The sequence below is a fragment of the Heptranchias perlo genome, chromosome 20, assembly GCF_035084215.1.
Source record: "Heptranchias perlo isolate sHepPer1 chromosome 20, sHepPer1.hap1, whole genome shotgun sequence".
Taxonomy (NCBI): domain Eukaryota; kingdom Metazoa; phylum Chordata; class Chondrichthyes; order Hexanchiformes; family Hexanchidae; genus Heptranchias; species Heptranchias perlo.
In genome coordinates this window covers 2,193,138-2,218,846 of record NC_090344.1, presented here as the reverse complement: position 1 = coordinate 2,218,846, position 25,709 = coordinate 2,193,138, and the positions used below count along the sequence as shown (strand labels likewise).

The 25,709-nt window shown below is 50.8% G+C and overlaps 1 protein-coding gene across 1 annotated transcript in view; it reads left to right on the top strand.

Moving 5' to 3' along the window:
• Positions 1 to 25,709, top strand: part of LOC137335560 (zinc finger protein 850-like) — a 91,323-nt gene that overhangs the window by 54,333 nt on the left and 11,281 nt on the right. Inside the window, exon 2 of the mRNA XM_068000876.1 lies at positions 7,461 to 9,409. Within this exon, the coding sequence (XP_067856977.1) occupies positions 7,461 to 9,409 (1,949 nt within the window). The remainder of the gene's footprint in view (positions 1 to 7,460; positions 9,410 to 25,709) is intronic.

The window sequence follows — 25,709 nt, the reverse complement described above, 5'->3', positions numbered from 1 at the left end:
ATTCGCTCTCTCACATTCGCCCTCTCACATTCGCCCTCTCACATTCGCTCTCTCACATTCGCCCTCTCACATTCGCTCTCTCACGTTCGCTCTCTCACGTTCGCCCTCTCACGTTCGCTCTCTCACATTCGCCCTCTCACATTCACTCTCTCACATTCGCTCTCTCACATTCGCCCTCTCACATTCGCCCTCTCACATTCGCCCTCTCACATTCGCCCTCTCACATTCGCCCCCTCACATTACCTCTCTCACATTCGCCCCCTCACATTACCTCTCTCACATTCGCCCTCTCACATTCGCTCTCTCACATTCGCCCTCTCACATTCGCCCTCTCACGTTCGCCCTCTCACGTTCGCCCTCTCACATTCGCTCTCTCACATTCGCCCTCTCACATTCGCCCTCTCACATTCGCTCTCTCACATTCGCCCTCTCACATTCGCCCTCTCACATTCACTCTCTCACATTCGCCCTCTCACATTCGCCCTCTCACATTCGCCCTCTCACATTCGCCCTCTCACATTCGCCCTCTCACATTCGCCCCCTCACATTACCTCTCTCACATTCGCCCTCTCACATTCACTCTCTCACATTCACCTTCTCACATTCGCTCTCTCACATTCGCCCTCTCACATTCGCCCTCTCACATTCGCCCTCTCACATTCGCCCTCTCACATTCGCCCTCTCACATTCGCCCTCTCACATTCGCCCTCTCACATTCGCCCTCTCACATTCGCCCTCTCACATTCACTCTCTCACATTCACCCTCTCACATTCGCTCTCTCACATTCGCTCTCTCACATTCGCTCTCTCACATTCACCCTCTCACATTCGCTCTCTCACATTCGCCCTCTCACATTCGCCCTCTCACATTCGCCCTCTCACATTCGCCCTCTCACATTCGCTCTCTCACATTCGCTCTCTCACATTCGCCCTCTCACATTCGCTCTCTCACATTCGCCCTCTCACATTCGCTCTCTCACATTCACTCGCTCATGCACTGTCTCATTCACCCTCTCACATTCACTCTCTCACATTCACCCTCTCACATTCAGCCTCTCACATTCACTCTCTCACATTCACCCTCTCACATTCAGCCTCTCACATTCGCTCTCTCACATTCGCTCTCTCACATTCGCCCTCTCACATTCGCTCTCTCACATTCGCTCTCTCACACTCGCTCTCTCACGCACTCTCACATTCCCTCTCTCACATTCCCTCCCTCACATTCACCCTCTCACATTCACCCTCTCACATTCACCCTCTCACATTCACCCTCTCACATTCACCCTCTCACATTCACCCTCTCACATTCACCCTCTCACATTCACCCTCTCACATTCACCCTCTCACATTCACCCTCTCACATTCTCTCTCTCACATTCACCCTCTCACATTCACCCTCTCACATTCACCCTCTCACATTCACTCTCTCACGCACTGTCACTTTCACTCTCTCACATTCGCCCTCTCACATTCGCCCTCTCACATTCGCCCTCTCACATTCGCCCTCTCACATTCGCCCTCTCACATTCTCTCTCTCACATTCACCCTCTCACATTCACCCTCTCACATTCACCCTCTCACATTCACTCTCTCACGCACTGTCACTTTCACTCTCTCACATTCGCCCTCTCACATTCGCCCTCTCACATTCGCCCTCTCACATTCGCCCTCTCACATTCGCTGTCTCACATGCGCACTCTCACATTCGCTCTCTCACTTTCACTCTCACATTCGCTCTCTCACTTTCACTCTCACATTCACCCTCTCACATTCGCTCTCTCACATTCCCCCTCTCACATTCCCCCTCTCACATTCCCCCTCTCACATTCCCCCTCTCACATTCCCCCTCTCACATTCCCCCTCTCACATTCCCCCTCTCACATTCACCCTCTCACATTCACCCTCTCACATTCGCTCTCTCACATTCGCTCTCTCACATTCACCCTCTCACATTCACTCTCTCACATTCATTCTCTAACATTCACCCTCTCACATTCACCCTCTCACATTCCCTCTCTCACATTCACCCTCTCACATTCACTCTCTCATATTCACTCTCTCACATTCGCTCTCACATTCGCTCTCTCACATTCGCACTGTCACGTTCTCTCTCTCACGTTCTCTCTCTCATGTTCACTCTCTCTCGTTCACCCTCTCACAATCGCTCTCTCACATTCGCTCTCTCACTCGCTCTCTCACGCACTCTCACATTCGCTCTCTCATGCACTCTCACATTCACTCTCTCACATTCACCCTCTCACATTCACCCTCTCACATTCCCTCTCTCACATTCCCTCTCTCACATTCCCTCTCTCACATTCCCTCTCTCACATTCCCTCTCTCACATTCACCCTCTCACATTCGCTCTCTCACATTCGCTCTCTCACATTCACCCTCTCACATTCACCCTCTCACATTCGCCCTCTCACATTCACCCTCTCACATTCGCCCTCTCACATTCACCCTCTCACATTCCCTCTCTCACATTCGCCCTCTCACATTCGCCCTCTCACATTCGCCCTCTCACATTCGCTCTCTCACACTCGCTCTCTCACGCACTCTCACATTCCCTCTCTCACATTCGCTCTCTCACATTCGCTCTCTCACATTCGCTCTCTCACATTCGCCCTCTCACATTCGCCCTCTCACATTCGCTCTCTCACATTCGCCCTCTCACATTCGCTCTCTCACACTCGCTCTCTCACGCACTCTCACATTCCCTCTCTCACATTCCCTCTCTCACATTCCCTCTCTCACATTCCCTCTCTCACATTCGCCCTCTCACATTCGCCCTCTCACATTCGCTCTCTCACATTCGCCCTCTCACATTCGCTCTCTCACACTCGCTCTCTCACGCACTCTCACATTCCCTCTCTCACATTCCCTCTCTCACATTCCCTCTCTCACATTCCCTCTCTCACATTCGCCCTCTCACATTCGCCCTCTCACATTCGCTCTCTCACATTCGCCCTCTCACATTCGCCCTCTCACATTCGCCCTCTCACATTCGCCCTCTCACATTCGCTCTCTCACTTTCACTCTCACATTCGCTCTCCACTTTCACTCTCACATTCACCCTCTCAGATTCGCTCTCTCACATTCCCCCTCTCACATTCCCCCTCTCACATTCCCCCTCTCACATTCCCCCTCTCACATTCACCCTCTCACATTCACCCTCTCACATTCACCCTCTCACATTCACCCTCTCACATTCACCCTCTCACATTCACCCTCTCACATTCACCCTCTCACATTCACCCTCTCACATTCACCCTCTCACATTCACCCTCTCACATTCACCCTCTCGCATTCACTCTCTCGCATTCATTCTCTAACATTCACCCTCTCACATTCACCCTCTCACATTCCCTCTCTCACATTCACCCTCTCACATTCACTCTCTCATATTCACTCTCTCACATTCGCTCTCACATTCGCTCTCTCACATTCGCACTGTCACGTTCTCTCTCTCACGTTCTCTCTCTCACGTTCTCTCTCTCATGTTCACTCTCTCTCGTTCACCCTCTCACAATCGCTCTCTCACTCGCTCTCTCACGCACTCTCACATTCGCTCTCTCATGCACTCTCACATTCACCCTCTCACATTCCCTCTCTCACATTCCCTCTCTCACATTCCCTCTCTCACATTCCCTCTCTCACATTCCCTCTCTCACATTCACCCTCTCACATTCACTCTCTCACATTCACTCTCTCACATTCACTCTCTCACATTCGCTCTCACATTCGCTCTCTCACATTCGCACTGTCACGTTCTCTCTCTCACGTTCTCTCTCTCACGTTCTCTCTCACATTCACTCTCTCACATTCGCCCTCTCACATTCACTCTCTCACGCACTCTCACATTCACCCTCTCACATTCACCCTCTCACATTCACCCTCTCACATTCTCTCTCTCACATTCTCTCTCTCACATTCACCCTCTCACATTCACCCTCTCACATTCACCCTCTCACATTCCCTCTCTCACATTCACTCTCTCACGCACTCTCACATTCACCCTCTCACATTCACCCTCTCACATTCACCCTCTCACATTCACCCTCTCACATTCTCTCTCTCACATTCTCTCTCTCACATTCGCCCTCTCACATTCCCTCTCTCACATTCCCTCTCTCACATTCGCCCTCTCACATTCGCCCTCTCACACTCGCTCTCTCACACTCGCTCTCTCACACTCGCTCTCTCACGCACTCTCACATTCCCTCTCTCACATTCCCTCTCTCACATTCGCTCTCTCACATTCGCTCTCTCACATTCGCTCTCTCACACTCGCTCTCTCACACTCGCTCTCTCACACTCGCTCTCTCACACTCGCTCTCTCACACTCGCTCTCTCACACTCGCTCTCTCACGCACTCTCACATTCCCTCTCTCACATTCGCTCTCTCACATTCGCCCTCTCACATTCGCCCTCTCACATTCGCCCTCTCACATTCGCTCTCTCACATTCGCCCTCTCACATTCGCCCTCTCACATTCGCCCTCTCACATTCGCCCTCTCACATTCGCTCTCTCACTTTCACTCTCACATTCGCTCTCTCACTTTCACTCTCACATTCACCCTCTCACATTCGCTCTCTCACATTCCCCCTCTCACATTCCCCCTCTCACATTCACCCTCTCACATTCACCCTCTCACATTCACCCTCTCACATTCACCCTCTCACATTCACTCTCTCACATTCGCTCTCTCACATTCGCTCTCTCACATTCGCTCTCTCACATTCGCTCTCTCACATTCGCTCTCTCACATTCCCTCTCTCACATTCACCCTCTCACATTCACCCTCTCACATTCACCCTCTCACATTCACCCTCTCACATTCCCTCTCTCACATTCCCCCTCTCACATTCCCCCTCTCACATTCCCCCTCTCACATTCACCCTCTCACATTCACCCTCTCACATTCACTCTCACATTCACTCTCACATTCGCTCTCTCACATTCACTCTCTCACATTCACCCTCTCACATTCACCCTCTCACATTCACCCTCTCACATTCCCTCTCTCACATTCCCTCTCTCACATTCACCCTCTCACATTCACTCTCTCATATTCGCACTGTCACGTTCTCTCTCTCACGTTCTCTCTCTCACGTTCTCTCTCACATTCACTCTCTCACATTCGCCCTCTCACATTCACTCTCTCACGCACTCTCACATTCACCCTCTCACATTCACCCTCTCACATTCACCCTCTCACATTCACCCTCTCACATTCACCCTCTCACATTCACCCTCTCACATTCACCCTCTCACATTCTCTCTCTCACATTCTCTCTCTCACATTCTCTCTCTCACATTCACCCTCTCACATTAACCCTCTCACATTCACCCTCTCACATTCACCCTCTCACATTCACCCTCTCACATTCACCCTCTCACATTCACCCTCTCACATTCCCTCTCTCACATTCACTCTCTCACGCACTCTCACATTCACCCTCTCACATTCCCCCTCTCACATTCACCCTCTCACATTCGCCCTCTCACATTCGCCCTCTCACATTCGCCCTCTCACATTCGCCCTCTCACATTCGCCCTCTCACATTCGCCCTCTCACATTCCCTCTCTCACATTCACTCTCTCGCATTCACTCTCTCGCATTCACCCTCTCACATTCGCTCTCTCACATTCGCTCTCTCACATTCGCCCTCTCACATTCACCCTCTCACATTCACCCTCTCACATTCCCTCTCTCACATTCCCTCTCTCACATTCCCTCTCTCACATTCGCCCTCTCACATTCGCTCTCTCACATTCGCTCTCTCACATTCGCTCTCTCACACTCGCTCTCTCACACTCGCTCTCTCACGCACTCTCACATTCCCTCTCTCACATTCGCTCTCTCACATTCGCCCTCTCACATTCGCACTCTCACATTCGCTCTCTCACATTCGCCCTCTCACATTCGCCCTCTCACATTCGCCCTCTCACATTCGCTCGCTCACATTCGCCCTCTCACATTCGCCCTCTCACATTCGCCCTCTCACATTCGCTCTCTCACACTCGCTCTCTCACGCTCTCTCACATTCCCTCTCTCACATTCCCTCTCTCACATTCCCTCTCTCACATTCCCTCTCTCACATTCCCTCTCTCACATTCGCCCTCTCACATTCGCCCTCTCACATTCGCCCTCTCACATTCGCTCTCTCACATTCCCTCTCTCACATTCCCTCTCTCACATTCCCTCTCTCACATTCCCTCTCTCACATTCGCCCTCTCACATTCGCCCTCTCACATTCGCCCTCTCACATTCGCCCTCTCACATTCGCCCTCTCACATTCGCCCTCTCACATTCGCCCTCTCACATTCGCCCTCTCACATTCGCCCTCTCACATTCGCCCTCTCACATTCGCCCTCTCACATTCGCCCTCTCACATTCGCCCTCTCACATTCGCCCTCTCACATTCGCCCTCTCACATTCGCCGTCTCACATGCGCACTCTCACATTCGCTCTCTCACTTTCGCTCTCACATTCGCTCTCTCACTTTCACTCTCACATTCGCTCTCTCACATTCGCTCTCTCACATTCCCCCTCTCACATTCGCCCTCTCACATTCGCTCTCTCACATTCGCTCTCTCACATTCCCTCTCTCACATTCCCTCTCTCACATTCCCTCTCTCACATTCCCTCTCTCACATTCCCTCTCTCACATTCCCTCTCTCACATTCCCTCTCTCACATTCACCCTCTCACATTCACCCTCTCACATTCACCCTCTCACATTCCCTCTCTCACATTCCCTCTCTCACATTCACCCTCTCACATTCACCCTCTCACATTCACCCTCTCACATTCACCCTCTCACATTCACCCTCTCACATTCACCCTCTCACATTCACCCTCTCACATTCACCCTCTCACATTCACCCTCTCACATTCACCCTCTCACATTCACCCTCTCACATTCACCCTCTCACATTCACCCTCTCACATTCACCCTCTCACATTCACTCTCTCACATTCACCCTCTCTTTCTTTCACTCATGGTTTAGGACCACTGAAAGATGATGCGATGGGTTTAGATTTCAGCACAGGGAGGAGGGAGAGTGCGCGGGATGGGGGATTTGCAGCTTTGAGGGAACAAGAGAGGAAAGAATGTTCCGTAGACACTAACACAGCCTGTTCTTTATTTCGATCCTGTATTTACAGTGATGACTTTTAAACCTCTTCATGTCAAGATCTGACAGAGTCATTCGAATCATCAGCACCTGAATATCATCGGCCTTTGAATGTGGAAGGAGAAATGTTCGTCTGTTCTGTCTCTGGGAGAAGATTTCAAACACCCGAGTGAGAGTGTTCCAGTGCACTGACTGTGGAAAGAGCTTTAACCAGTGACACAGCCTGAAAAAACATCACACCATTCACAGCGGGGAGAAACCGTACACGTGTTCTGTGTGTGGACGAGGCTTCAACTGATCGTCCAACCTGGAGCGACACAAGGACACCCGGACCACGGAGAAACCGTGGAAATGTGGGGACTGTGGGAAGGGATTCAATTCCCCGTCACAGCTGGAAATTCATCGACGCAGTCACACTGGGGAGAGGCCATTCACCTGCTCCGTGTGTGGGAAGAGATTCACTCAGTCATCCACGCTGCTGACACACCAGCGAGTTCACACTGGGGAGAGACCGTTCACCTGCTCCGTGTGCAAGATGAAATTCACTCATTCATCCCACCTTCTGAGACACCAACGAGTTCACTCTGTTGAGAGACCTATTAAATGCTCTGACTGTGGGAAGAGATTTAAAAGCAGAAACAATATGCTGACACACCAACGAGTTCACACTGGGGAGAGGCCGTTCTCCTGCTCTGTGTGTGTGAAGAGATTCACTCAGTTATCCAATCTTCTGACACACCAGCGAGTTCACACTGGGGAGAGGCCGTTCACCTGCTCCGTGTGTAAGAAGAGATTCACTCAGTCATCCAACCTTCTGTCACACCAGCGAGTTCACACAGGGGAGAGACCTTTTAAATGCTCTGACTGTGAGAAGAGATTTAAAAGCAGAAAGGAACTGCAGACACACCAGCGAGTTCACACTGGGGAGAAGCCGTTCTCCTGCTCTGTGTGTGGGAAGAGATTCACTCAGTTATCCAGCCTTCTGAAACACCAGCGAGTTCACACTGGGGAGAAGCCGTTCTCCTGCTCTGTGTGTAAGAAGAGATTCACTCAGTCATCCATCCTGCTAATACACCAGCGGGTTCACTCTGATAAGAGACCTTTCAAATGTTCTGACTGTGGGAAGAGTTTTAAAAGCAAAAGTAATCTGCTGACACACCAACGTACTCACACTGGGGAGAGGCCGTTCTCCTGCTCTGTGTGTGTGAAGAGATTCACTCAGTTATCCAATCTTCTGACACACCACCGATTTCACACTGAAGAGAGACCTTTTAAATGTTCTGACTGTGGGAAGAGATTTAAAATCAGAAACGAACTGCTGAGACATCAACGCACTCACACTGGGGAGAGACCGTTCACCCGCTTTAAGCGTAAGAAGAGATTCACTCGGTCATCCACCCTGCTGACACACCAGCGAGTTCACTCTGATGAGAGACCATTTAAATGTTCTGACTGTAAGAAAAGCTTCAAAAGCAGAAACGAACTGTGGAGTCACCAACGCACCCACACTGGGGAGAGGCCGTTCACCCGCTCGAAGCGTAAGAAGAGATTTACTCGGTCATCCCACCTTCTGTCACACCAGCGAGTTCACACTGGGGAGAGGCCGTTCACCTGCTCCGTGTGTAGGAAGGGATTCACTCGGTCATCCCACCTACTGAGACACCAGCGAGTTCACACTGATGAGAGACCTTTTAAATGTTCTGACTGTGAGAAGAGGTTTAAAAGCAAAGTTAATCTGCTGACACACCAACGCACCCACACTGGGGAGAGGCCGTTCACCTGCTCCGTGTTTGGGAAGAGATTCACTCGGTCATCCACCCTGCTGAGACACCAGCGAGTTAACTCTGATGAGAGACCTTTTAAATGTTCTGACTGTGAGAAGAGGTTTAAAAGCAAAGTTAATCTGCTGACACACCAACGCATTCACACTGGGGAGAGGCCGTTCACCTGCTCCGTGTTTGGGAAGAGATTCACTCGGTCATCCACCCTGCTGAGACACCAGCGAGTTAACTCTGATGAGAGACCTTTTAAATGTTCTGACTGTGAGAAAAGCTTTAAAAGCAGAAACGAACTGCTGAGACATCGACGCACTCACACTGGGGAGAGACCATTCTGCTGCTCCGTGTGTAAGAAGAGATTCACTCGGTCATCCCATCTTCTGTCACACCAACGAGTTCACTCTGAAGAGAGACCTTTTAAATGTTCTGACTGTGAGAAGAGGTTTAAAAGCAGAAACGAACTGCTGAGACACCAACGCACTCACACTGGGGAGAGGCCGTTCATCTGCTCTGTGTGTGGGAAGAGATTCACTCGGTCATCCCACCTTCTGTCACACCAGCGAGTTCACTCTGATGAGAGACCTTTTAAATGTTCTGACTGTGAGAAGAGGTTTAAAAGCAGAAACGAACTGCTGAGACACCAACGCACTCACACTGGGGAGAGGCCGTTCATCTGCTCCGTGTGTAAGAAGAGATTCACTCGGTCATCCCACCTTCTGACACACCAACGTACTCACCCTGGGGAAACACCTTTAAATGTTCTGACTGTGAGAAGTGTTTTAAAAGCACAAATGATCTGCTGAAACACCAACACACTCACACTGGGGAGAGACTGTTCACCTGCTCTGTGTGTGGGAAGAGATTCACTCATTCATCCCACCTTCTGAGACATCAACTTGTTCACACTATTGAGTGACCTGTTAATTCACTGACTGTGAGAAGAGCTTTGAAAGCAGAAATGATCTGCTGACACATCAACTCACGCCCATTGGGGAGAGACTGTTCACCTGCTCCGTGTGTGGGAAGGGATTCACTCAGTCATCACACGTGCTGAGACACCAGCGAGTTCACATATGACTGCAGGGGTTGGATTCTGCTGTTAATCACATCCAGGACTGAACCATGTTCATTCTGACAGTTGGGGTTTGTTTCTGCTGATGTTAATAACCGCTATAACTGGGCTGGAGTTTAATATTCTGGATATCTGCAAAATAAATCAGCTTTATTTTAAACCCTTGTTGTAGATTTTGGTCTTTCCCACCTGAGTGTTTAGCATCACCTGACTGGAGCTCAGAAAGGACCATCTGGGGGGAGGATCGTCCGGGGGGAGCAGAACTTCAGCCTGGACACAGTCCTTCAGGGCACACTGAGAGGGGCAAACGGCACTTTGGTCTTTCTCATCTCTCTTCACTGACAGCAAAGTCACTGTGCGGCGTCTAGTCTAAAAATGACTGTGGTAATTATTCTATGGAGATTTCAACTGTTTGTGTGACAGTCCTGAGTCTACAATTTAAGGCAGGCGTTAACTCATTTAAAATAAACCCGTTAAAAATAAATGTTAAAGTCTGCATTAAAATAGCAGAGGGAGGAGTTTACAGGAGCCTGTTAACTGCTGGTACAATTATACAACAGTCATTCGATCTCCAGATAAAGAAGGACCTGCAGTGTGTTTCCAGAATTCATGGTTTTATTGCTGTGTGCGTGTTCGACACCAGGATCACTAAAAATACACAACCCGGACCATCCATAGGGTGGGGGCGATCCCGACAGTTACTCTGGGATCACTCCCACTGCAGAACTCCACCACTGACCCTGCTCAAGGTTGCAGACTCAGGGAGTGGGGCCTCCAGGAGTGGACTGTAAGAAAGCTGGGTTTCAGTGTCCTGACAAATATATGCTGAGGAACAAGAGGAATCCTTACTAAGGAACCGTCTGGGATTTTACCTCTCAGTGTGGGTCTCGGGGTGAATGATTCCTGACTCCCTGAACTGTCTTACATTTAACCCAGAACGGATCAGGATGAATTCAGTTTACAGGAGAATTGGGACAAATACCACCCACAATCGAGGGAGACACAAGCAGCCATTGGAGAAACTCAGAGATTTTTGGAAAAGAAGATGGTGCACAATTGTGGGAATAATAGCGGGATGTCATCTTGGATAAAATATGAAATCTCAAAATACTTTGTGCTCCAGATCCAGATGATATCCACCCACGGGTGTTTAAAGAGATGGGACAGGTGCTCTGTGAGCCCCATGCCTGTATCTTCAACTGCTCAATAGAGTCAGGGATTGTCCCCTGAGATTGTAAGGTAGCTCACGTAGTTCCCATTTTCAAGAAAGGGGATAAGTCAGAGCCGGGGAATGACAGGCCCATCAGTGTGACCTCAATCAGAGGGAAGATGCTTGAATGGATCCTAAGAGATGCTGTTTATGATCACGGGGAAAGAGAAGGGACCATTCGAGATGCTCCACACGGCTTCTGGAAAAGAAGTTTGTGTCTTTCAAACTTGCTTGAGTTTTTTGAAGAAGTTGCTGGGTTAGTGTATGAGGGTAATCTGGTTCACATTGTCTATCTCAGGGGTGTCAAACTCATTTTCTATGGTGAGCCTGACCCGATATCCTGGCACTTGGCCTGGGCCACATTCAGCAAAAGTTATTCAACTAGAAATAGATGATGATGAACTATATTGGTACTTAATTACATTTAGATTTTATTTACAGCTGCTGCTGCTCCCGATACCTGGTGCCTCTTAGCTTGAATCATTCCATCAACATTTGGAGTAAATGACTGGGCTGAGGCCTGCTTTGGATAAAAACACGAGGAGAACTTGTCATGACAGAACTTTGGAAGTGAATTCCACAGTCTCACAACTCCCTCTGTAAAGAAGTTTCTCTTGATCACTGCTCTACTCAGACTGGTAAAAGGTGGAAGTTGGTGTTGCACAATGATCACAATTTATATAAACGATTTGGACTCGGGAATCGGATGTACAATTTAAAATTTACAGATGACACCTGATTGGAGGGGTGGGTATAATTAATACTGATGAAGACTAAGACAAAATACAAGAAGACAATAATAAACTTGCAGAATGGGGATGTAATTGGCAAAGGAATTTTGAAAAGATGAGTGTGAAGTCGAGCATTTTGGTAGCAAGATCAAGGAGGCCACATAATGCATGGATAATAAGTCTAAAAGGGGGTTAGAAGAGCAAAGAGTTCTCGGGGCACAGAAACACAAATCACTAAAAGTAGTGACACATGTTGAAAAGGCCACAAAAAAGCAAACCAAGCACTGGGGTTCATTTCTGGAGCATAGTTGAAAAGCAGAGAAGTTATCTTCAACTTGGAGAGAACCTTGATTAGACTGCACGTGGTGTACTGTGAAAAGTTTTGTTCTCCATATTAAAAAAAGGATATAGAGGCACTGGAGAAGGTGCAAAAAAAGGATTCAAATGGATGTCACCATCTTTGTTTTCCCTGTACTTGGTGTCCCAATGGAAGTCGTCCCTGGACTTGGTGTCTCAGTGTAAGTGGTCCCTTAATTTGGTGTCCCAGTGCAAGTGGTCCCTTAATTTGGTGCCCCAGTGCAAGTGGTCCCCGGATTTGGTGTCCCAGTGTAATTGGTCCCCGGATTTGGTGTCCCAGTGTAATTGGTCCCCGGATTTGGTGTCCCAGTGAAGTGGTCCCTTGATTTGGTGTCACAGTGTAAGTGGTCCCTTGTGTTTTGAGGCATCGCTCGTGGTATTTTTCTCCTCTTTCCACCTTTACAAAAATTGTTACCAGCTTATTAAAGCCATTAACTGGCTCTCTGGTAGGGCATAGAAAAAATGTGACCTCCTAAGTTTCCCTGAGAATGACAGGTCTGAATTCAAGTTTGAGAACATTGAGCAATTGAACCAGATTGGGCGGTGCGGGCCTGGGGTGCGAATTAGTAACGGAAAGGTGGCGGCAAGTTAACTTCGCACCACGGGGGAGGGCCCGAGCACTCGGGTTTCTGCACAATTTATTTAATTATTTTGTTTGTTGCTTCTATGGCGCCAACCTCGATGGGATGACAATAATTAATTTTCTGTTCAGCAATTCCGGCTTGCAATGGCGGGGTATTTCCCCAGAATCCCCCGCGGTTCAGAATGTGCCCTATCAATGACGACAGGAGGCCAGTGCCCAGGGGCAGGACTGGACTGCGATATGAGCATGCGCAGTGCGAGTGGTGGAAACAGTCGAGTCGGAGGCCGGGGAGGAATTGGATCTGTGAGTGGGCGTGGAAATTTCACAAACACCTGGAGGCGGCTTGAGGCCAGAAATAAGAGTAAAATGCCCCGTGTTGGCACTTCGGTTCGAGGCCCGTCCGGCGGCCGCCCCGATTACCAGTGTGATTGGCCGCCATCGTGCGAGAGGAAGTCATGGTGGAATTATTGCGCGTGCGCGGCCATCTTGGTACAGGAGCAGACAGTGGGCGGGGCTTCAGGGTCCCAGTGACCGGGAACAAAGAGTGGGCGGGGCTTCAGGGTCCCAGTGACCGGGAACAAAGAGTGGGCGGGGCTTCACGGTCCCAGTGACCGGGAACAAAGAGTGGGCGGGGCTTCAGGGTCCCAGTGACCGGGAACAAAGAGTGGGCGGGGCTTCAGGGTCCCAGTGACCGGGAACAAAGAGTGGGCGGGGCTTCAGGGTCCCAATGACCGGGAGCAAAGAGTGGGCGGGGCTTCAGGGTCCCAATGACCGGGAACAAAGAGTGGGCGGGGCTTCAGGGTCCCAGTGACCGGGAACAAAGAGTGGGCGGGGCTTCAGGGTCCCAATGACCGGGAGCAAAGAGTGGGCGGGGCTTCAGGGTCCCAATGACCGGGAACAAAGAGTGGGCGGGGCTTCAGGGTCCCAGTGACCGGGAACAAATAGTGGGCGGGGCTTCAGGGTCCCAGTGACTGGTAACAAAGAGTGGGCGGGGCTTCAGGGTCCCAGTGACCGGGAGCAAAGAGTGGGCGGGGCTTCAGGGTCCCAGTGACCGGGAACAAAGAGTGGGCGGGGCTTCAGGGTCACAATGACTGGGAGCAAAGAGTGGGCGGGGCTTCAGAGTCCCAATGACCGGTAACAAAGAGTGGGCGGGGCTTCAGGGTCCCAGTGACCGGGAACAAAGAGTGGGCGGGGCTTCAGGGTCCCAATGACCGGGAACAAAGAGTGGGCGGGGCTTCAGGGTCCCAGTGACCGGGAACAAAGAGTGGGCGGGGCTTCAGGGTCCCAGTGACTGGTAACAAAGAGTGGGCGGGGCTTCAGGGTCCCAGTGACCGGGAGCAAAGAGTGGGTGGGGCTTCAGGGTCCCAGTGACAGGGAACAAAGAGTGGGCGGGGCTTCAGGGTCCCAGTGACCGGGAGCAAAGAGTGGGCGGGGCTTCAGGGTCCCAGTGACCGGGAACAAAGAGTGGGCGGGGCTTCAGGGTCCCAGTGACCGGGAACAAAGAGTGGGCGGGGCTTCAGGGTGCCAGTGACAGGGAGCAAAGAGTGGGCGGGGCTTCAGGGTGCCAGTGACCGGGAACAAAGAGTGGGCAGGGCATCAAGGTGCCAGTGACAGGTGGCAGAGTGGGCGGGGCTTCAGGGACTCAGTGACCAGGAACAAAGCGTGGGCGGGGCTTCAGGGTCCCAGTGACCAGGAACAAAGCGTGGGCGGGGCTTCAGGGTCCCAGTGACCGGGAACAAAGAGTGGGCGGGGCTTCAGTGTCCCAGTGACAGGGAACAAAGAGTGGGCGGGGCTTCAGGGTGCCAGTGACCGGGAACAAAGAGTGGGCGGGGCATCAAGGTGCCAGTGACACGTGACAGAGTGGGCGGGGCTTGAGGGACTCAGTGACCGGGAACAAAGAGTGGGCAGGGCTTCAGGGTCCCAGTGACCGGGAACAAAGAGTGGGCGGGGCTTCAGGGTCCCAGTGACCGGGAACAAAGAGTGGGCGGGGCTTCAGGGTCCCAGTGACCGGGAGCAAAGAGTGGGCGGGGCTTCAGGGTCCCAATGACCGGGAGCAAAGAGTGGGCGTGGCTTCAGGGTCCCAGTGACCGGGAACAAAGAGTGGGCGGGGCTTCAGGGTCCCAGTGACTGGGAACAAAGAGTGGGCGGGGCTTCAGGGTCCCAGTGACTGGGAACAAAGAGTGGGCGGGGCTTCAGGGTCCCAGTGACAGGTGACAAAGAGTGGGCGGGGCTTCAGGGTGCCAGTGACCGGGAGCAAAGAGTGGGCGGGGCTTCAGGGTGCCAGTGACCGGGAACAAAGAGTGGGCGGGGCATCAAGGTGCCAGTGACAGGCGACAGAGTGGGCGGGGCTTCAGGGACTCAGTGACCAGGAACAAAGCGTGGGCGGGGCTTCAGGGTCCCAGTGACCAGGAACAAAGCGTGGGCGGGGCTTCAGGGTCCCAGTGACCAGGAACAAAGCGTGGGCGGTGCTTCAGGGTCCCAGTGAACGGGAACAAAGAGTGGGCGGGGCTTCAGTGTCCCAGTGACCGGGAACAAAGAGTGGGCGGGGCTTCAGAGTCCCAGTGACCGGGAACAAAGAGTGGGCGGGGCTTCAGGGTCCCAGTGACAGGGAACAAAGAGTGGGCGGGGCTTCAGGGTGCCAGTGACCGGGAATAAATAGTGGGCGGGGCTTCAGGGTCCCAGTGACAGGGAACAAAGAGTGGGCGGGGCTTCAGGGTGCCAGTGACCGGGAACAAAGAGTGGGCGGGGCTTCAGGGTCCCAGTGACCGGGAACAAAGAGTGGGCGGGGCTTCAGGGTCCCAGTGACCGGCAACAAAGAGTGGGCGGGGCTTCAGGGTCCCAGTGAGCGGGAGCAAAGAGTGGGCGGGGCTTCAGGGTCCCAGTGACCGGGAACAAAGAGTGGGCGGGGCTTCAGGGTCCCAGTGACCGGGAGCAAAGAGTAGGCGGGGCTTCAGGGTGCCAGTGACCGGGAACAAAGAGTGGGCGGGGCATCAAGGTGCCAGTGACAGGTGACAGAGTGGGCGGGGCTTCAGGGACTCAGTGACCAGGAACAAAGCGTGGGCGGGGCTTCAGGGTCCCAGTGACCAGGAACAAAGCGTGGGCGGGGCTTCAGGGTCCCAGTGACCAGGAACAAAGCGTGGGCGGTGCTTCAGGGTCCCAGTGAACGGGAACAAAGAGTGGGCGGGGCTTCAGTGTCCCAGTGACCGGGAACAAAGAGTGGGCGGGGCTTCAGAGTCCCAGTGACCGGGAACAAAGAGTGGGCGGGGCTTCAGGGTCCCAGTGACCGGGAATAAATAGTGGGCGGGGCTTCAGGGTCCCAGTGACAGGGAACAAAGAGTGGGCGGGGCTTCAGGGTGCCAGTGACCGGGAACAAAGAGTGGGCGGGGCTTCAGGGTCCCAGTGACCGGGAACAAAGAGTGGGCGGGGCTTCAGGGTCCCAGTGACCGGCAACAAAGAGTGGGCGGGGCTTCAGGGTCCCAGTGAGCGGGAGCAAAGAGTGGGCGGGGCTTCAGGGTCCCAGTGACCGGGAACAAAGAGTGGGCGGGGCTTCAGGGTCCCAGTGACCGGGAGCAAAGAGTAGGCGGGGCTTCAGGGTGCCAGTGACCGGGAACAAAGAGTGGGCGGGGCTTCAGGGTCCCAGTGACCGGGAACAAAGAGTAGGCGGGGCTTCAGGGTGCCAGTGACCGGGAACAAAGAGTGGGCGGGGTATCAAGGTGCCAGTGACAGGTGACAGAGTGGGCAAGGCTTCAGGGACTCAGTGACCACGAATAATGAGTGGGCGTGGCTTCAGGGTCCCAGTGACCAGGAACAAAGCGTGGGCGGGGCTTCAGGGTCCCAGTGACAGGGAACAAAGAGTGGGCGGGGCTTCAGGGTCCCAGTGACCGGGAACAAAGAGTGGGCGGGGCTTCAGGGTCCCAGTGACAGGGAAAAAAGAGTGGGCGGGGATTCAGGGTCCCAGTGACCGGGAACAAAGAGTGGGCGGGGCTTCAGGGTCCCAGTGACCGGGAAAAAAGAGTGGGCGGGGATTCAGGGTCCCAGTGACAGGGAACAAAGAGTGGGCGGGGCTTCAGGGTCCCAGTGACCGGGAACAAAGAGTGGGCGGGGTTTCAGGGTCCCAGTGAGCGGGAGCAAAGAGTGGGCGGGGCTTCAGGGTCCCAGTGACCGGGAACAAAGAGTGGGCGGGGCTTCAGGGTGCCAGTGACCGGGAGCAAAGAGTGGGCGGGGCTTCAGGGTGCCAGTGACCGGGAACAAAGAGTGGGCGGGGCATCAGGGTCCCCGTGACAGGGAACAAAGAGTGGGCGGGGCTTCAGGGTCCCAGTGACCGGGAGAAAAGAGTGGGCGGGGCTTCAGGGTCCCAGTGACCGGGAACAAAGAGTGGGCGGGGCTTCAGGGTCCCAGTGACCGGGAACAAAGAGTGGGCGGGGCTTCAGGGTCCCAGTGACCGGGAGAAAAGAGTGGGCGGGGCTTCAGGGTCCCAGTGACCGGGAACAAAGAGTGGGCGGGGCTTCAGGGTCCCAGTGACCGGGAGAAAAGAGTGGGCGGGGCTTCAGGGTCCCAATGACCGGGAACAAAGAGTGGGCGGGGCTTCAGGGTCCCAGTGACCGGGAACAAAGAGTGGGCGGGGCTTCAGGGTGCCAGTGCCTCATTTATTTTATTCTCACTCTGCCCACAGCGGGTTTAGAACTGAACCTAACCAGAGGAGAGGGAGGGAGAAAACTGGGAGTGGAGGGAAGAAATATTGGAGATGGTGGGATGGGTTTGGATTTCAGCACAGGGAGGAGGGAGAGTGTGTGGGACGGGGATTTACAGCTTTGGGGAACAAGAGAGGAAAGGATTTTCCATAAAAACTAGAATTGTCTGTTCTGAATTTCGATCCTGTATTTACAGTGATGACTTTTCGAGTTATACGGCACGGATCGAGGCCCTTCGGCCCATCGTGTCCGCGCCGGCCATCAAGCCCTGTCTACTCTCATCCCATATTCCAGCATTTGGTCCGTAGCCTTGTATGCTATGGCATTTCAAGTGCTCATCCAAATGCTTCTTGAATGTTGTGAGGGTTCCTGCCTCCACAACCCTTTCAGGCAGTGAGTTCCAGACTCCAACCACCCTCTGGGTGAAAAAGTTCTTTCTCAAATCCCCTCTAAACCTCCCGCCTTTTACCTTGAATCTATGTCCCCTTGTCATAGAACCCTCAACGAAGGGAAAAAGCGCCTTAGTATCCATCCTATCTGTGCCCCTCATAATTTTGTACACCTCAATCATGTCCCCCCTCAGCCTCCTCTGCTCCAAGGAAAACAAACCCAATCTTCCCAGTCTCTCTTCAGAGCTGAAGCGCTCCAGCCCTGGTAACATCCTGGTGAATCTCCTCTGCACCCTCTCCAAAGCGATCACATCCTTCCTGTAGTGTGGCGACCAGAACTGCACACAGTACTCCAGCTGTGGCCTAACCAGTGTTTTATACAGCTCCATCATAACCTCCTTGCTCTTATATTCTATGCCTCGGCTAATAAAGGCAAGTATCCCATATGCCTTCTTTACCACCTTATCTACCTGTTCCGCCGCCTTCAGCGATCTGTGAACTTGCACACCAAGATCCCTCTGACCCTCTGTCTTGCCTAGGGTCCTCCCATTCATTGTGTATTCCCTTGCCGTGTTAGTCCCTCCAAAGTGCATCACCTCGCACTTTTCCGGGTTAAATTCCATTTGCCACTGTTCCGCCCATCTGACCAACCCATCTATATCGTCCTGCAGACTGAGGGTATCCTCCTCGCTATTTATCACCCTACCAATTTTTGTATCATCAGCGAACTTACTGATCATACCTTTCACATTCATATCCAAGTCATTAATGTAGACCACAAACAGCAAGGGACCCAGCACCGATCCCTGTGGTACCCCACTGGCCACAGGCTTCCAGTCACAAAAACAACCTTCGACCATCACCCTCTGCCTTCTGCCACTAAGCCAGTTTTGTATCCAAAGTGCCAAGGCACCCTGGATTCCATGGGCTCGTACCTTCTTGACCAGTCTCCTGTGGGGGACTTTATCGAAGGCCTTACTGAAATCCATGTATACCACATCCACTGCGTTACCCTCATCCACACGCCTAGTCACCCCCTCAAAAAATTCAATCAAATTAGTCAGACATGATCTTCCCTTGACAAAGCCATGTTGACTATCCCTGATTAATCCTTGCTTCTCCAAGTGGAGACTAATTTTGACCTTCAGAATTTTTTCCAATAATTTTCCTACCACTGATGTTAGGCTCACTGGCCTGTAGTTCCCCAGTTTTTCCCTACTCCCCTTCTTGAATAATGGTACTACATTAGCGGTTCTCCAGTCCTCTGGCACATCCCCTGTGGCCAGAGAGGTTCTGAATATATGTGTTAGAGCCCCCGCAATCTCCTCCTTTGCCTCACCCAGTAGCCTGGGATACATTTCGTCCGGGCCTGGGGATTTATCCATTTTTAGGCCTGCTAAAACTGCCAATACCTCCTCCCGCTCGATGTTAATATGTTCGAGTATATCACAGTCCCCCTGCCGTATTTCTATGTCTACATCGTCCTTCTCCATAGTGAAAACAGATGCAAAAAATTCATTTAGAACCCCTCCTACATCTGCCGGCTCCACACACAGATTGCCATTTTTGTCCCGAATGGGCCCTATTTTTTCCCTAGTCATCCTCTTACCCTTAATATACTTGTGAAACATCTTAGGATTTTCCTTTATTTTGCTCGCCAGTGTTATTTCATGGCCCCTCCTTGATCGCCTAATTTCTTTTTTAAGTATCCCCCTGCACTTTTTGTACTCCTCTAGGGCTTCCTCCGTCTTTAGCCTTTTGTATCTGCCAAAAGCCCTCCTTTTTTTCCTAATCCATTCTCGTATATCCCCTGACATCCAAGGTTCCCTGGAGTTCTTGGAACCACCCTTGACCTTTACGGGAACATGTTGCCATTGTATGGTCTCAATCTCCCTTCTGAAAGACTCCCATTGCTCCGATGCGGATTTTCCTACTAGCAGCTGATCCCAGTCCATTTTGGCCAGATCCTGCCTTATCCTATTAAAATCGGCCTTCCCCCAATTTAGAACCTTTATTTCCGGCCCCTCCCTGTCCTTTTCCATGACCACCTTAAATCTCACCGAATTATGGTCACTGTCACCAAAGTGCTCACCTACTAGCACTTCTTCCACTTGGCCGGCCACATTCCCTAGAATTCGGTCCAGTACCGCCCCCTCTCTTGTAGGACTTTCTACATGCTGGCTCAAAAAGCTCTTCTGGATGCACGTTAAGAATTTTGTACCCTCTCAGCCTTTTACACTCTGAGTATCCCAGTTAATATTGGGGAAGTTGAAATCCCCCACTATTATTACCCTATTATTTGCACAATTTTCTGAGATTTGCCTACATATCTGTTCCTCTATCTCCCCCTGACTGTTTGGGGGTCTATAGTACACTCCCATCAAAGTGCTTGCCCCCTTTTTGTTTTTAAGCTCCACCCATATGGCCTCATTTGAGGAACCTGCTAATATATCATCCCTCCTTCTGGCAGTAATTGATTCTTTAATTAATATTGCGACCCCCCCTCCTCTTATACCTCCCCCTCTGTCTCACCTGAAGATTCTGTACCCCGGAATATTGAGCTGCCAGTCTTGCCCCTCCCTCAACCCTGTCTCTGTGACAGCAACAATATCATACTCCCATGTGTTTATCAACACCTTCAGTTCATCCACCTTATTTGCAAGACTCCTTGCATTAAAATAGATGCCATCCAGCCTTGCTCTTACATATTTGCCGTGTCTTCCAAGCTGACTTGTTTTTTTCTCTATATTTGGCTGCACATCACCCCCTATTGTAGCTCCACTCTGTATCCCATCCCTCTGCCAAGTTAGTTTAACCCCCCCCAACAGTGCTAGCAAACCTCCCCGCAAGGATATTTGTTCCGCTCCGGTTCAGATGCAACCCGTCCGACTTGTACAAGTCCCACCTTCCCCAGAAGCAGGCCCAGTGATCCAGGATACTGAAACCCTCCCTCCTGCACCAACTCTTTAGCCACGCATTCATCTGTTCTATCCTCCTATTTCTATACTCACTAGCCCGTGGCACTGGGAGTAATCCAAAGATTACAACCTTTGAGGTCCTGCTCTTTAATCTGCTACCTAGCTCCCTAAATTCTTGATGCAGGACCTCATCTCCCTTCCTACCTATGTCGTTGGTCCCAATGTGGACCACGACCTCTGCCTGCTCCCCCTCCCCCTTGAGAATGCCCTGAAGCCGCTGAGTGACATCCATGACCCTGGCACCAGGGAGGCAACAAACCATCCTGGAGTCACGTTTACGGCCACAGAAACGCCTGTCTGTTCCCCTTACGATAGAATCCCCTACCACTATAGCTCTTCCATTCTTTTTCCTCCCAGCCTGTGCAGCAGAGCTACCCCTGGTGCCAGGAAGTTGGCTGCTGCTGCCTTCCCCTGATAAGTCATCCCCCTCAACAATATCCAAAGCGGTATATTTGTTTGAGAGGGGGACGGCCACAGGGGACCCCTGCACTGCCTGCCTGCTCTTCTTACTCTGCCTGGTGGTCACCCAATTACTTCCTGCCTGTACAACCTTTACCTGCGGTGTGACCATCTCACTAAACGTGCTATCCACGACGTTCTCAGCATCGCGAATGCTCCATAATGAATCCATCCGCAGCTCCAGTGCCGCAATGTGGTTTGTCAGTAGCTGCAGCTGGATGCATTTCCCGCACACATGGTCGTCAGGGACACCGGAAGGGTCCCTGATTTCCCACATAGAGCAGGAAGAGCATAACACGGGGCTGGGCTGTCCTGACATGACTTACCCTTTCACTAATTAATTCAAATTAAATGAATCCCACCAATTTCACTTCAATTAAAAAGGTATACTCAAGGGCCCTTGCTGAACAGCAGTCCCCCACTACACAACAGAGACCAGAGAATCCACAAACTCTAACCTAAGACAAGTTCAGCAGGAAAATACTCACCAGCCAATCACTTACCTCTTCCTTGGTGAAGTCCCACTTGGATTACTTTTTGCTTCTTATTTATCTCAGGTCCAGGAGTTAAGTCCCTGTGATGTCGCACAGTAGTTGTCTCTTGGTGCAGGTCTGCTGCTGCTTTTATTCCACAATCTCAGTCTTCTACTCTCAGGTCCACTACCGCTCTGCAGGAAAAGTTTGGAAAAGCAAGGCAAAGCAGCACCTCCTTCCCCCACTTCACCAAACTCCCACACTTACCGAACTCTCAGCACACTGTGTAATATCCGCACACCGTGCAGTCCGCACTGACAGGCCCCTGTATTTCTACAGTTGAGACTCAGATGAGTCAGGCCTGCCCCACCTTCAGGGACCAATTGAATCTAGCTAACCAATTAACTTGCTACAGCAGCTCTCTGCTGAAGCCTGACAGAAACTTAGAAATTTAAACTTTTAAATTGACCTTAAACAGTTGAAGCAATATGCACTAGATTTAAAGAGATTAACCCTTCAACTCCCACACTAACCGAACACTCAGCACACTGTGTAATATCCGCACACCGTGTTTAAGTTTTGTTTCTCTCCTTCAATCCACACAGAAGGTCTGGTCAAAGTCCCATCCTTCTCGAAACGGCAGACAGAGGGTTTTGCATTATTTGCTGAAATCAGCAACAGTTCCTTCCAGGAAGGTGTTGAGATTGTAAGGTCGCGAAGTATCAGATTGTACAGTGGTGTCATTGTAAAAAGAGTAAATCTTATGTTCAACCTAAGAGAAACGTATGTACCATCATGATGATTTATGTCCGGATCATTCAGTGTCTGTGTCTGTTAAAAAGGGATGTGCTGTAAGTCCCGGATCATTCCGTGTCTGTGTCTGTTAAAAAGGGATGTGCTGTAAGTCCCGGATCATTCCGTGTCTGTATCTGTTAAAAAGGGACGTCCTGAAAGTTCCGGATTATTCCGTGTCTGTGTCTGTTTAAAAGGGATGTGCAAAAAGCCCCGGATCATTCTGTGTGCGTTTTACCCGATTTTCTTGATACCTTTTTCCTTCTGAACTGAAATGACGATCCTCTCTCGAGAAGAAGGTTCACCGCCTGCTTCGGGCAACTGGTTGGAAAAGTAACAAAAACTGATGAGGCCAAGTTCATTCTGCTGGACTTCCATTCCAATCTCCGCACTCTATCCCCCATTCAGACCCACCCCCGCCTGGACATTATAAGCTGCGATATTCATAAGGGAATGGAGAAGCCGAATATCACGGTTATAATTTTCTTGGTTGCTCAACGCTGAATAGCATCAATTGCAATGATTCATCAGGTAATCATAGAATCATGGAATCTTACAGCACAGAAGGAGGCCATTTGGCCGTCGTGCCAGTGTCGGCGTTTTCGAAGACCTGTCCAAATTAGACCCACACCCCAGATTTTTCCCAATAATCCTGCAAATTAGTCCTCTTCAATTATGTCCAATTGCCTTTTGAGTGATCCCATGGAATCTGCTTCCACCACCCTTTCAGGAAGTGCGTTCCAGATCTTATCAACCTTCTGTGTGAAAAAAAATCTCCTCAATTCCCCTCTCGTTCTTTTCCCAATTATTTTAAATCTGTGATCTCTGGTTACCGACCCACTTGCCAGACGGAAACAGTTTCTCCCTACTTGCTCTTTCAAAACCCCTCACTATTTTGAATATCTCTATTAGGTCTCCCGTTAACCATCTCTGCTGTAAGGAGAACAATCCCAGCTTCTCCAATCTCTCCAAATAACTGAAGTCCCTCATCACTGGTGTCATCCAGGTCAACCTGCTCTGAATCCTCTTCAATGCCTTTTTATCCTAAAGTGTAGTGCCCAGACCTGTACAATATACTTCAGCTGAGGCCTAACCACTGATTTGTAAGGATTAGCATGATTTCCTTTTTTATATTCAATGCCCCTATTTACAAAGCCAAGTATCCCTTACGCTTTCTTAACCGCCTTATCAACTTGCCCTGTTTTATGAATATGAACTCCCAGGTCCCTCTGCTCTTGGAACCCCCATAAATTGTTCCATTCAGATTATACTGCCTCTCCATGTTCTTCATCCAAAAGTGCATCACTTCACACTGATAGGCGTTAAATCTGTCACGTGACTGACCGTTTCACCAGTCTGTCTGTGTCCTCCTGAAGTCTGCTATTATCTTCGTCACTATTTACTCCGTTGCCAAGTTTTGTATCATCCGCAAACTTTGAAATTGTACTCCCTATTCCCACATCCAAGTCATTTAAATATAACATGAAAAGCAATAGTCCTGATGCCGACCCCGAGGGGATTCCACTGCATATTTCTCCCCAGTCAGAAAAACATCCGTTCACTACTAACCTCTGCCTCCTATCCCTCAGCCTATTACTTGCCCACGTTACCACCGACCCTTTAATCCCACGTGCTTCTAGTTTTCGAATATGTCTGTTATGTATTAATTTCTAAAATGTGTCCTGAAATTAACTGTAACCCAGTAATTTTATTGTTAAACAATGAGAATACAGATATTAAGACCGAGTGATCGATCGGGTTCATTCCCATTACCCGAAGGTGACGGGACCCGAGGAGGGGAAATCCCATCTGGGTTTATATTTTCCGCAAACGGAGACGGAAAATAGCAAAACTCATTCCGTCGAAATCCAACAATTGGACGAAGATCCGACAAGCCTTTTCCCATCCGGGGTTTCCAGACCTGGCCGTTGAAGGAAGCCTGATAAGTCCATTAGGGAGCAAAACCGAAAGTGAAGAAACGCAGAGATAGAGAGATACATGAAAAGAAAAATAGTATAAATCTCCAATTGTGTGATTCAACAGAATTTCAGCTGCAGCTTAAAGGAAATTCTTCGCATGTCGTGAAATCTTAGAGGTGTATGTAGGGCTGGATTATAACTTTATTTCTGAGAGAAGTAAATACTGCCTGGTAACTACAGCTCTTATTGATTTAACCATTTTACAGTGGCGGTGTGAAGTGATTTCGAATCTCAGTGAATTTCAAGACCATGCTTGACCCACTCGTTTGGTCACCCACAGGTAGCACGCGGTTGGAGACTGCGCAGGCTCATCACAGGAACTCTGCCAGACTGCATGTTCCAGACTTGTATCCAACGCTACACGTGCAGCCTGCAGCCGTGTGTGGATTGGTGGTTGAGTGTAGAACCCTCGCCTGCCGACGGCGAAACCAGGCGTTTGGTTCCAGGCCAATGCAGCTTCCTTTACCTTTTGCATCTGTACCCATGAGATCGCCTGAATTGGGATAAATTCATGTGCCGGCTTCAATCTGTCCAACTTCTTGAAAGATTATCTTCATTTCGTCCACGTGTCTTTCGTGGACAAACCCTCTGCATTCTCTCCTCTCGTGTTCAAACATGCTCTGCTGGAGATAAGTCAAACCTGCCTTTTGCATCGCTGAGAAGCCAATTGGTGATTTTTGAGCAAAAACGGGGACACAATAGGGGTCATCCTGGATTTGAGCCAGTAAAACTCCCTCAGCGAGAATCAGATCCAAAGATCAACTGGCAACAGAGCCGTGCAGCCAGTGTAAAATTTCGCTGCCACGCAGCCGATCCGCCATCCTTTCAGCACACCATGGCCATCCAATCTCGCTTTCTTGTACGATATACCGTGTGGAGCAATTTCAGATTCCACACTAATTATTTCAAATCAACAATATTAGTCTCTCTTTATCAAATTCGTTTTGAATGTACGACTTTTATTATCAAGTAACACTTTACAGAATGAATTGCTCTGAAACGACATTGTCGTCTGTCTCGGCACGGTCATAGTTTACACTCTACGATAAGTATACTTTACTCAAATTGCTG